Source organism: Orycteropus afer, unplaced genomic scaffold (assembly GCF_000298275.1).
Source record: "Orycteropus afer afer isolate SDZICR_OR568_19922 unplaced genomic scaffold, OryAfe1.0 scaffold00730, whole genome shotgun sequence".
Taxonomy (NCBI): Eukaryota; Metazoa; Chordata; class Mammalia; order Tubulidentata; family Orycteropodidae; genus Orycteropus; species Orycteropus afer.
This window is the reverse complement of record NW_006922317.1, coordinates 547,223-561,234: the sequence shown is the minus strand read 5'-3', so window position 1 is coordinate 561,234 and position 14,012 is coordinate 547,223. Positions and strand designations below refer to the sequence as shown.

Sequence of the window (14,012 nt, the reverse complement as noted above, 5' to 3'; positions counted from 1 at the left end):
GAACAAAGGGAAGGGGACTAGAGATGAGAGGGCAGATGTGTTTTCCCCATTTCACCAGAGTTTTCCATGTTCTGAGACTTCTGGGGATCAAGTTTACATTGTAACAAGGAAGATTTCTTGAGAATTTGTAGAGTGTTCTTAATTCTGCCCTGAATATAAATAACATGAATGATATCTATATTTCTTATATTTATAAATATCATTAAAACTCTTTGCCATAGAGTCATCCAACTCATAGCAACTCCTCCTTGGGTTTCCAAGGCAGTTTCTCTATGGAAGTAAATTGCCCAATCTTCCTTCGGTGGAGTGCCTGGTGGGCTTGAACCACTAGCCTTCTGGTTAACAGTCAAATGCCTTAGGCACTACACCACCAGAGCTGGGAAAACTTACTAGTGAAATTAAAGTTACTTTCTTTTTAATCTTCAATTCCAAAGTCAGTCTAGTTAAGTGGCAGTTTATATCTTGATCACCAGTGGCATTAAATGAAGGGTTACTGACATGAAATTCAAGCCCTGTGAAAGTCAAACATACTTGTGAAATATAGTTTCACTGGCCAAGTTAGTTTGAAGGTTAAGCAGGATAAACCACAAAATTGCCAATCATTTTCTCCTACCTTGGATATTAGCCAACAGTCTATCTTTAGTTCACAAAACATATAAAATAAAAATTAGAAGATACTCCAATGGATTGTGAGTGAGCCCTCCTCTACAAATGGAATGATTTCAGTCTGTGACTGTGTCATATGCGCAGACAAACTTCAAGCCTTTACTAAGGGTCCCTGTGTGGACTGCAGCTCTACAGATTTCATTTTTGGTTTGGAATGAACCGAAAGCTGCTTTGTTTAAGTCATTGTGAATCATTTTTATGGATGTTTTTGTCTACCAACCTATTTGGAAGGACTATTTGTTCCCAAGTCCTCTGATTTACTTGTTTTCTAACCCACATAGTCATGTCACATACTGAACACGAAAGCTCAGTGGGTCCAGCAGGTGGAGCCCAAAACACTTTTCCTGTCCTGTGAAAGGTTTATTCAGTATTCATAGATACAGGCTAGATTTTTTCAATATAGGAGACTTTAGAGTTTACATTTTGAGGCCCATGTGCTCCAGATTGAAGCTGAATGAAAAATACATATCTTTTAAGTATTTTCAGTTTAAAATTCTGAATTCTAGAACATTTTCAGGACAATCAGCAGAAACATCTTATTGCCCTCAAGGTTTATTGGGTAAATAGTTAAATGCACACTGAAAGAACATTCTTGAATGACCCAGCATAAAACACAGTGTATGACCTATCCATATGCATATGATAGAATCATCTGACAAATTTAATCAGCAGTGGAATTAAATGAGCTCTTTGAAAAACGATTAGAATCTATATACCCTTATAAAATGCTCTATTAAATATCATAGTGATGTTGTCATAATATAAATGGATGAATTTCCTAGCTCTGATTAAAGGGAAGCTTTACTCAACAAAGTAAGGGAGGGTTGTCTTCACTCACAACTTAAGAATTATGCTTTTTAAATACATAAACTTTTCTTCCTTGTAATTTATAGAACACTTGCAGGTAAATGAAATAAAACATCATAGTTAATACCTGATTTACCCAGGCTCCCATTCCTCCCTATTACCAACAACACAGGGTTGATATCCTGGTACAGACTGAAGCAGCCCTACTACTTCTTAAAATATTAAATATGATTATATTCGGGCTGATTACTCAATAAGCAAGGTAAGCACAGTTTTACTTGTGCTTACTTACTAATCTATAGTGAACAATTTCACATTTTTTCCACCACATCAAAGATTCTGCTTCCAGTTAGGGCTAGCATCTCTCTCTCTCCTACGCCCACAGAACCTTCCTACAGAATCAAAGCCTCTTTTCAAATTTACAACCTTGACCGGGATTGAGTACCCACTAAGCAATTGATTACTGGGTAATCACCCCTGATTATACCACTTGTTAAACAGTCCTACTCCCACGCTTCCGATCCCTGTCCCAATCCTGGCTCCTGAGTGCCCTCTATTGTCCTGGCTGCTGGGCTCCTGCCGTGCCCACCCCCAGAGCTCTCCAGGATTCAGCAAGGCCTCAGGATCCTGCTGCGTCTCTAGGGCCTGAATTGTGATTGATTCAATGTTCTATTGGTTGCTAAATATTTTATCCTTAAACATAATTTCCACACAGTTGATGTCAAGGAACATATATTAGTCAGATAAAATTTTTTGTGGTTTATAGTTTTCCTTTGTATTAAAGTCCATCTTTTCCCACAGACTAATTTCCTCTATATTTGGTCTTAATTTGAAATCCTAGGATTATGATTGCATTGGTTTTAAATGTGTGTGTGCGTGTGTGTGTAAGCATGAACATGTGTGGCTGTTTTGCAGGACTGAATTACTATCTACCACATATTCACTTATATAAAGTACACTCCTAGCACAAATGCATTTCAAACCACAAACAACTGAAGTACCTCCAATTTGTCAGTCCTGAGAAGTTTCTGAGTTGCAGTTGAGCCCGGGACAGTAACAGGTGGACTTCCAGGAACAATAACAGGTGTGGTGGGTAGAATTTCCGTTGGAACTAACCCAACTCCAGGGGTTACAGGTGCTAGGTAAGGAGCAAAGCTAATAGCTGTATTTGTCCCTATTGCAGGACCTACAGGAAAGGTGGGCTGTTAAAGAAGACAACACAGGAAAAATATCTATTTAGAATCAAAGTTTAAAAAAATTATCAGCAAGTGCCATTTGAGCAAAATTTATTCATCATATACCAGACTCTTTGTGTTAGTTGCATAAATCAAAGCTGAACTGTAAACATTAATTAAACATTCTTTTTATGTTTTGCTTAGTAAAAATGAAATCTGTATAAATCTTCTTTTCCAAAAACCATACAAAAAATATAGGAACACATCATAAAAATCTAATTACAGGGAAAAGATTAAAATTTTATGTTTATGAAAGTGTTCTCAAGAAAAGAAAAAAGTAATTTTCACTCTAATTACTCATCATTTCAAACTATCAACTGTTATAACCCTAAGATAGTGAAGCCTACAGAATATTAACTAATAATCTCTGGTTTCTCTTATATGTTTCTCAAAGAGAAAACAAACAAACAACCTTGATTACAGCCGATTTTCATGTTGACCAAGTTTATACAATCTCAAAAGTGGGGCTTACTTGGAATTTTATTTTGCTCAGATTGGCCAGTATATTTCCATATTCTGTTTATAGAATGTATATTCTCAAAAGTTACTTAAAGTTTTTATGTACATCCACTAATTATTTTGCTTTTGCACAGCTTTATCTAGAGTCAATTTTCCTGAAAGGCTGGAGGAGCTGAACTTTTTTTAATTGGTCAACGTTTCCATTGGCCATTGAAAGTTAGTTTGGTTTCTCAGGTCACAAAATCAACAAAGAAGTGGCAATGGGTATGGATATATGTGTGTGTATGTGTGTGTGTGTGTGTGTGTGTGTATACCCCTGTCTATGCATCTGTCTCATATCTCCAGGAATAGGAAGAACTATGCTAGTGTGTTGATTATTTTTAAAACCTCCACCTGAAAATATGTAATAGTTCTGCCTTTCAGAAGGGAAATGATGTATAGTTAAGAGAATAACAAACTTTGTTTCAATTTTAAGGAACTACTGTTGTAGCATAGTGCCTAAGGCACTTGACTGCTAACCAGAAGGCTGGCTGTTCAAACCAACCAGCCACTCACTCCTCGGAAGGAAGGCTGAGCAATCTACTTCCATAGTGATATCATCTCAGAAGCCCAAGGAGGGGTCACTGTGAGTCGGGTGCAACTTGACGGCACATAACAACAACAACAACTATTGAAGATTCTAGATAAAGATTTTCTTAGCAAAAATTTTAGACTGAATTGGACTTGATTTTCGTTAGGTTTTTTTTTTTTTCCAGTTATGGGGTGATTTTTAATATTTGTTGTCAGGACAAGTTTGTAGATATTTGGAATCACATGCTAATGCAATTTTCTAACACTGTACTGTGCTGTTGTTGGTCCCCTACTATTTCATGGCTTATACATTGTGGGTGTCATTCTTGTTGTCTATTTATGCCTTTGAATGCATTTTCAACATATAATGGAGCCTGGGTGGTGCAATTGGATTGCAATTGGCTGCTAACCTAGAACACAAGTTTGGTGGTTCCAACATGCCCAGTGTCTCCATGAAGGAAAGTTTGGTGATCTGCTTCCTTAAAGATTGCTGTTGTTAGGTGCTGTCAAGTTGATTCTGACTCATAGTGACCACATGTGACACAGTAGAATTGTCCTGTAGGGGTTTTTTTAGGTGGAGCCACTGGGTGAGTTCAAATTGCCCATGTTTCATGAGCAGCCAAGCACTTAACTGTTGTGCCAGCAGGGGTCCTCCTACTAGGAACACCCTATAGAGCAGTTTCACTCTGTAACACATGGGGTCACCATGAAGTGGGACCCGAATGGACAGCAGCTAACGACAACATTCATGACTTTGAGTCTTTAACATAAGGGAAAAATGACAATCTATGCTTATTAAGTGAATTTTTCCTTTATAGAGATAGCAGAAAAATGTGTCTTAAAAATGGTCATGTTGGAAGAGAGTAAATTACTAAGTCTGTATAGGGAGTTCCTGGAGAGGCTAAAAGGCTCTTGGAGTGGCTGGAGGCTGGGTGGGGGCAGTGACGCTGAGGCCTTCAAGGGCCAGCGCTGCCTCAGCACTCCCACAAAGACTCTCAGATCTTTATGGCTCAGACACAAAATTCACTTTGGGAGAAAGTTGTAACATGAGGTCTCAACCAGGGAAACAGCTGATAGTATTTTTTCTTCCTTGCTCTTCTACAAAATTTTATATACTGTGTAGATTTCCATTTTCTACCTATTTGAGTCATAATTATACAAAGTTGTGGTTTTCAGTAACTGTAGTTTTCATAATTTAGTATTATTTTAGGAAGTCAAGTAATTTCAATGATATAAGAACCATAGATTAAAAAACAAAACCAAACTCTGAAAGATCATAAATCACAACAGATCAGGGACCAATTATATCAGAAATGCCTGTGGGGAATTTTATAAACACAGACAAAACAAATTCTGACTCAATTGGCTTAGGTACCAAAAAAAAAAAAAAAAAAAAAATCACTGCCATCGAGTCGGATCCTACTCATAGAGACCCCTCCTTGGGTTGCCGAGGCAGTATCACTACGGAAGTAGATGCTAATTACCAGAGTAAACACTTAGAGAAAAGAACTCTCCCCACACGTCCACTTTTGACTCTTAATGTAGGGTCAGCATAGCAATATAAATATAGCTTGTACTTTCACCCTTGATAACCAATAAAACCAACTCACTGCTGTGGGGACAGATCTGACTCATATTGACCACTCCTTGGGTTTCTGAGATGGTTTCACTACGGAAGTAGATTGCCCAACTTTCCTTCCGAGTGGCTGGTGGGTTTAAACTGCCAGCCTTCTGGTTAGCAGTCAAATGCCTTAGGCACTAGGCCACCAGAGCTCCCTTTGACCCTCGATAGAATGCCAGAATCTTAAAACTCACTTCAAAAACCTTTGGATATCAATAAATTCATTCTTATTAGCTAAATTTTGCTTTCAAAAATATATGCTATTTGTTAATCTAATTGACTGATCTAAGATGAATATTACATTATGTTTTATGGATGATGACTATAGTTCAGAGAGATACTATTAATTTAGCAGTAAAGACACAGATTTAGATTCAGATAGACTTAAATTTAAACCCAATGCTCTACCAATTATTTTTACCCTAGGCAAGGTATTAACCTCTCTGAGCTTTAGTTTCCTCATTGGCAAAAGGGAACCAAAACTTTTTAGCTTGAAGGCTGGGCTGAACAAGGAACTTAGTTCTCTCCCCACTTCCCATGGACAGAACTCAATAAATGGTAGTTATCACTGGTAGTATAAAAGTTGGTATTAATAAAGCTCTTTTTCTCAAATGATCCAATGCTCTTATAACAGGAATATAATCAGCATAGCAGTATAATAAATAGAGATATAAGACTGAATACAATTATAGCAAATATCTTTTCTTCTTTTTTGGCATATGGGCTGGGAAAAAATGTATTTACTGTCATGTGAAACTGAAAGTTAAAAGTTTATTGGTATTGTGAAGAAAGATTCAATTGGACTTTTCTTTCTTTCTTAATGTAGAGTGCTTTTCATTGAAGTTGATTAGTAAACAGTTTTGGTAATTTTAAAAAATGTACAGTATGTATGTATTATTATGGACAGTAATGTCTTACATCTGTGAAAAGCTCTGGCCATTTTCAAAGTATCCTCACACACATTTTCTTCTTTAATCTTCTCAAAATCCGAGAAAGGCAAATGTGGCAGTAAGAACTCTGTCTTCTTACAGGTGAAAGCAATTTGGAGTAAAGCACTTACTCAATAGATTACCGAAGGTCAGTGCAAGTGAGGCTGAGTCAAGGCAAAGCACCCAGGACTCCTAGCTTCCAATCTGTGACTGTTCACTCTACTGCAGTCACTGGAGGAGTTCTGGTGAGGCAGTGGTCAAAGCATTCAACTACTAACCAAAAGGATGGCTGTTCAAACCCCATGGGAGACAACTGAGGCAATCTGCTTCCGTAAAGATACATTTACGGACTTGAAAATACTATGGAGCAGCTCTATCCTGTGCTATAGGGTCTCTATGAGAAGGAACTGACTTGATGTCAATGGTTAGTGGTGGTAGCATTCGCTAGAAGCAGTCCTGGTGGCACAGTAGTTAAAGTGTTTGGCTGCCAACTGAAAGGCCATAGATTTGAATCCATTAGCTGCTCTGTGGGAGGAAGATGTGACAGTCTGCTTCTGTAAAGATTATAACCTTGGAAACCCTGTGGGGGAATTCTAGTTTGTCCACTATGAGTTAGAATCAACTGGACAGGCAGTGGAATTTTGGTTTTGTCACCAGATTTTGTTGGTAATTTCTTAAAGCAGAAAAGAAAAGAAAAACACAGACAGACAGACACACACACACACACACACACACACAGGCAGGCTGTTGCCCATCTGTCGTTGGAGCCTCCAGAGTGTTGGTGGAGTGGTGTGTGGGAGTGTGCCCACCACCAGCCGGGACTTTCAGATAGGCTGTGTGAGGTAGGCTATTCTGAACAACCGTGTGCATCAGCTGCCTTGGAAAAGTGGTTCCCAGATCCTGAATTCAAATTGAATTCTTGAGGTAGTTTTCAGGCTGACAACTTATCCTGGTGTCTGAATTAGGTTCTTAGCCAGCAGATGAGAAAAGAGAAGAGTAGCACCTCTGACTGATTCTGTTCCTGGAAGTGCACCAACTAGAGCCTGGGAGAATCATTCCTGCAGTTTTTTGCAGAAGTGTCATTGCCAGCTTGTCTGAGACAGGATACATGTGGTCCTCATCATGTCTCAACACTAACCGGAGGACAAAATCCACCGAAAGCCTTGATGAAAATAGTTTCTGAAATGCTGGTTTTGTTATTTCTTTTCTCTGTTCTTCACTCCCGTTCCTGTGTTTCTCTCTCGAATTTCCCATTCTCCACTCTGCTTTCCTAGCACATTACATCATAGAGATTAGAGGCGATCCAGTTTCAAAGATCTCACACACACAAACACCCACAGAGACGCACAAGTATACACACACTGATATTTTGTAGTGACAAGGAAAGGAAGAAATGGTGCTATGGGTAATGGCTAACTGGCCTGAGGTATTTTATAGATCTGAAATTGAATCAATTGACTTTTTAAAACAAGAGACTGAAAGTTTCACCCATTTAGAAAGCTTTTACTTCAAAGGGTAGGTATTTGGCCTTCAGACTGAAAGACTTAAAACGTAGTATCTTTTAAGTTTCCTTTCTTTACTACCAGAAGCAGCTCTGGAGGGCAGAGTACTTTCAAGGCAAGACTTTATTACTAAGGACTGTATAAGCTTTCAAATCTCTAACCTACTAACAGCTACCTACTCCCCTTCTTTATCCTGAATGTTCATGAGGAAGGTTGTATGCATGTGTGTATGTATGTGTGTTGCTGGGGGAGGTAAGAGTTTGCTGGGAAGGAAGGGTCGTGAAGAATTACTGTTAAATTGTTAAATCTTGTTAGGAATTTGGAAAAGAAACTGCTAGGAGGAATAAGGTGAAGGGAACTTTCAAACATAGTGAATTTAAGCCAGAAGAGTAGTAAGAGGAAAGAATGGGTAACACTTTCATTCATTCGTTTAATAAATATTTATCACTGCAAACATGGTGCCAGTACACTACGTGTGCACTTATTGAATTTAAACTCTAATAGCAAAGAACAAACAACTAAAATTAGTTGTCTGGATATGCAGAAAATGAAGAGGACTTACTGAGAGAGAATAACAAGGATTGAAGGTGGATAGCAGGGCGGAGATTTGAGGAATGGATAAAGTTAGTATGTGAAGAATAACGTGAGATTTTCTGTAAGAGCAAAGGCCATGAGGCAATCAGAACTGAAAGTTTGCTGTGGTCTTTGTGGTCATAGGAAGAGTAGCATAAGATGAGTAGGTGAGTTGGGTGGGAACCAGATCACAGAAGACATATCAAGTCATGGTGGCATGTTGAGTCTTTGTCCCCAGTGAAATGGGAAAGCCTTGAAGGGTTTTCAGTCAGAGAGTTACATGATCCTTTTTATGTTTTAGAAAGATTTACTCTGGTTGCTATATGCAGGATATATTGAAGTAAGGCAAGAGTGGATATTGAGAGATTAGGAAGGAAATGCTTGTAAGACACTTTGAACAAAATTTGGGGGTGGCTCAGATGAGGGTAGAGGGGTAGAGAAGTACAGGGACTTGAAAGCAGATATGACAGGACTTGCTGATGGACTGCATGGATGAGGGAGTCAGCTAGGTTTTAGATTGAGTCTACTAGTTGGTGGTACCACTTACTAAAATGGGAAAGTTGCAGAAAGAAGAATTTTGGCTTTGAACATGTCAAGTTTGAGTTCCTGTGAGAGATTTAAAAAGAAAGGTGAGTTTAGTAGGTTGTTGGATATATGAGTCTGGGGCTCAGTGGAAATACACAGTTGGGAGTTCTCAGCTGTAGATGATTTGCAGCCACAGAAATGGATGAGACCACAAGGAGAGAGGGAAGACAGAGCAATGCCCAGCTCTGGGAACCTCAACATATACCAATCTGGTAGAGGAATGTAGTGGGCAAAGGGCATGAAGTAAGGAGTGTTCCATAAAGGAAAGGTTGTTTATGTGCGGTGAATATTGCTAGAGAATTAATTAAATGAAGAACGAAAACTGACTGTTGATTTGTTAATACATGTATCATCAGTGACCTTAATCAGAAAGATTTCAGTGGAATGAGTTCAGGGGTGGATGGAAGATGAAGAGGAAAACATATCCATAGCTCTTTAGAGAACTTAACTATGTTTATCAATTAATTTATATTAAGTAATTTCTACATGCGTTACTTTCTTGTGGCTGCTGTAACAAAGTACCGTAAACCTGACAGTCTAAAAGAACATTCATTTATTCTCTCATAGTTCTGGAGGCCAAAAGTCTGAAAATCAGTTAAAATCAAGGTGTCTGCAAGACTGTACTGCCTCTGAAGACTCTTGAGGAGAATCAGTTCCTTGCTTCTTCCATCTTCTGGTGTCTCCTGGTATTCCTTGACTGTGGCCACATCACTCCAATCACTGCTGATATGGTCACCTTGTTCCCCATTTCTGTTCTGTGTCCACCCTCCTTTGGCCTCCCTTTCGCAATGACAATTGTGGTTGCTTTGGAGTCAGCAGAATCTTCCCATATCAAGATTCTTAATCACATCTGCCAAGGCCTTGTTTCCATATAATGCAACAGTCATAGGTTCCAGGTGTCTGGGAGGACTATTATTCAGCTTACTAAACCACACTAGGTCACTAATTTATTTCTGAGAGTCTAATTTGTTTGTGGGAGCTCTGGTAGCCTAGTGCCTAAGGCACTTGACTGCTAACCAGAAGGTTGGTGGTTCAAACCCACCAGCCACTCCTCGGAAGGAAGGTTGGGCAATCTACTTCCATAGTGATACTGCTTTGGAAACCCAAGGAGGGGTTGCTATGAGTCAGGTCTGACTCGACGGCACATAGCAGCAACAATTTGTTTGTAGATATGTTGATGATTTTTAAACTTGTTACTATTTAAAAGAAATTCTAATCATTCTTATGGTTTAAAAACCACTAAATATTTAAACTTGGTATTTCTTTTTTCATAGAGAAATAGTGTTTATTAACTTCTAAATAATATTTGAGGCAATATGTGAATTTAGCTTTCTTATTAAAATTGCCATTATTGAATACCAGGGTCAATATTTATGAATTCTAAATAAATCAGAAGTTATAAGTAAGTTATAAGTAAGGTAATGAAATGGATAATGTCCTTTGCTTTAACTGAAAACTTGGAGGTTCAAAGCCACACAAAGACACATTAAAGACAGGCCTGATGATCTACTTCCAAAAAAATCAACTTTGAAAAACCTTTGAAGCTTTTATGCTGTTCTACTCTGACATAAGAGAGCTCTGGTAGCATAGTGCCTAAGGCACTTGACTGCTAACCAGAAGGCTGGCGGTTCAAACCCTCCAGCCACTCCTCGGAAGGAAGGTTGGGCAATCCTACTTCCGTAGTGATACTGCCTCGGAAACCCAAGGAGGGGTCGCTATGAGTCGGGGCCGACTCGACGGCAAACAACAACAACAACAACAAGCCACTCCTTGGAAGGAAGGTTGGGCAATCTACTTCCGTAGTGATACTGCCTTGGCAACCCAAGGAGGGGTCGCTATGAGTCGGGTCTGACTCGACGGCACATAGCAACAACAACAACAACTCTGACATACATGGGGCTGTCATTAATTGGAGTCAAGTTGAAGGCAACTGGTACTAGTATGATTAAGACTGAGTAAAACACAGTGTTGTTACTATGTTGATCTTAGGGACTCTAAATTTATTCCTATAAACATTATTTAATATTTGTAAATAAGTTATTTTTAGCATTTAGCTATCTTAATAATTTATATGTATGTATCAATAAGGAGAACCATAAATTATATGTGTCTGTCATTTTAAATAGAAACACTCAAATGTCTATTTTTGGTGTTTAAAGGTGTTCAGAACTTGATGTTAATCCTTACATCTAGGCTGACTCCTACTCATCCTTTAGGATGAAGTTACTCATCTTGTTTAATCTCATCATTCCTTATGCCTGAATATGACTTTGCACTTTCCATGTTTGTGACTACCTCCAAAAGACTATCTTATTCTCTCGGAGCCCCCTGCTATTGCCATTTCTTTTACTCTAAAAAAAGCTGGTTCCTGGTGACTCTGTGCCTCTATCCTTGAGCAGAAAATTTGAGATGAAGCAGAATTGCTAATAACCTGCTCACATTCTCTCCCCTCTTCCTGGACCACCTCATGTTCTTCCTGTCTCCCCTCATCTCACTGATAAACAATAAGACAACTCCCTGGTACCTAGTTCTTCTAATTTAATAGCTTTCAATAAAATACAACTTTTCATACAATAAAGACTGATTTTTAAACAATAGTCTTTTGTGCATGTACTCTCTAAAAAAAATTCACTCCCATCACTGGCTTTGTTTTTCTTTTTTTTTTTTTTTAATAGCTTGTTTTTGACAAATAATTCACCAATGTAAACGACACCCACTAAAGTCAATACACTCCTTTTACCCTGGGGCCTCATTCCTAAAACAATATCCAGATCTTTAAGCAAGCACTTTCAACCACTGTGACAACTGGGAGAAAATACTACACAATAGATATGCATATACTTAACTCCCTTATGTATTTGGTCATTGTCACAGCTGCCACCCTCTATGCATGCCTTTGAGAGGAGGCATAAATGACCAGGACAGAGTCTCCTGTTCTAGAGCTAACTGCCTTTTGGCATTGTTTTGAACTGCTGTCAGATTCAAGCATGGCATAGGCTGGAGAAAGAACCCAAGCCAAGCCGTGTGAATTGGAGTCCCAGCTCCATCATTTATTTGCTGCAGGACATTGGGTAAATCATTTAACTCCTCTGGTTTCTCATTTTACTCATCTCTAAAATGATTCCACTGAGCTAAAGAATCTATCAACGACATTGCTAAACAAATGCATTAGGTATCAAAGCCATTTCACACAGATCACCAATCTACATAGTACAATTATAGCAAATCCTCAGGTTACAAACGTTCAATATACGAAAAGCTTGTATTTGCCCTTTAAGTTATGGAAATTTGCTCTTACTTTAAAACACTGAACTAACTCACACCCCCAACAAATTCTTCATCACAATCTGCTTGCTGCATGTGCAGCTGTTAAATCACAGAAAAGGCTTTAAGCCTTTTCTTGCACTAAAACCAAACCAAACTCATGCCACAGAGTCAATTCCGACTCATACCAACCCTTTAAGACAGAGTAAAACTGTCCCATAAAATTTCCAAGGCTGTAAATCATTATGGATGCAAACTGCTCAACTTTCTGCTACAGAGTGGCTGGTGTGTTCAAACTGCTAAACTTTTAGTTAGCAGCCCAATGCTTTAACCAGAGTGCCACAAGAGCTCCTTCTTCTTGCACTAAAACCCACTGCCATCGAGTCGATTCTGACTCATTGTGACCTCCATTGCGTTTCCCAGGTGGTAAATCTTTACAGAAGTTGATTGCCCCACCTTCCTTCCATGGAGTGATGGGTGGGTTTGAACCTCCAACCTTCTGTTTAGCAGTCAAATGCCTTAGACACTGCCACCGTAGCTCCTTCCTTGCACTAAAGTAAGGCTAAATAAGAACTGTATGTACCTGTTCCAACTTACCTACAAATTCAACATAAAGTCACACTTAGGAATGGATCATGTTTGTAACTGGGGAACTGTCTTTATTTCCATTCTAAGATGGTTCAAATAAAAGAGTTTACTGATGAGAAAGAGTTGCGGTGGTGCAGATTTCCAAGATAGTGATAAGACATTATCCTTGCCTACTGTCTCCACACAAATTTTTCCATTTAAATAAAAAAAGTATTTCCCATATCTATTTAGCTTCAAAGCTATTTGCTTTAATTGTAGCCAAAGTGACAAAGTAGAGGGAGGCCATTTTAGGTCACTGTGGCATTGTCTGTACCAACACTTTAATCATCAAGCCTGTCATGAGATAAAATGTACTTACCACTGGATGAAGTGGTGTTCCTGGAAACATAAATTGCATCTGCTGGGCAAGCATCGCTGCTGCAGTTTTTTGCTGGATCAAATTGTTCCTCCCATTAATTTCTAGTTGAGTTTTTAAATGTGTCGGAGGATGAAGATACTTGCAGTTCTCTCTTGAACAACGGCCCTGTAAAATGAACGTTTTGGTTTTAGGAGTATTGTAAGTAGCTCGCAAATACAGCTATCAACCATTTCACTACTGCCCCATATACAAAAGGCAAGGATTCTAATTGTGTGTGTGTCCATGTGTGTTTGCATGTGCCTGAGTGTGTGTTGGGAAAGAGCACATCAGGCTTTACCTTATTGTTGAGGATGCTTCAAATCTGTTGAACAGAAAACAAATTTGTTTATTTTTTAATTTTTTTATGGATCCTAAACCTGGCCAATAGATGCCAAAGAAATGGAATGGCTCAGAGCAAAGAGAGACCCTTCTCTCAGGCAGTATGTAAAAGGTTGGGCAATCTACTTCCATAGTGATATTGCCTCGGAAACCCAAGGAGGGGTTTCTTTGAGTCGGGTCCGACTCGATGGCACATAAAACAACAATCAGAAACACTGGCTGGCACATGCTGGAGTGATGGCAAAATATGAATGCTTATGTGACAAACTGGTATACTGGGGACAGTAATAAGAACCTCCTGAAATATGTGTCCCAGATTGGTTAGAGGCATCTGTCAATTGTTCTACTTACTAATGAAGAGGCAATGGTAGATGGAATGGACATTTACTTGTAATGTATGCGTAGGGGAAATGTGAAGGCATAAACTTAGACAGTCATCTGCAACTGATTACTTTGCTACACAAAAGCTACCACCTC

The 14,012-nt window shown here is 38.9% G+C and overlaps 1 protein-coding gene across 1 annotated transcript in view; it reads right to left on the bottom strand.

Moving 5' to 3' along the window:
- Nucleotides 1-14,012, bottom strand: part of MBNL2 (muscleblind like splicing regulator 2) — a 154,429-nt gene that overhangs the window by 50,729 nt on the left and 89,688 nt on the right. The window contains exons 2-3 of the mRNA XM_042783201.1: nt 13,158-13,322; nt 2,475-2,675 (exon numbers count right to left, since the gene is read on the bottom strand). Of these exons, the coding sequence (XP_042639135.1) occupies nt 2,475-2,675; nt 13,158-13,322 (366 nt within the window). The remainder of the gene's footprint in view (nt 1-2,474; nt 2,676-13,157; nt 13,323-14,012) is intronic.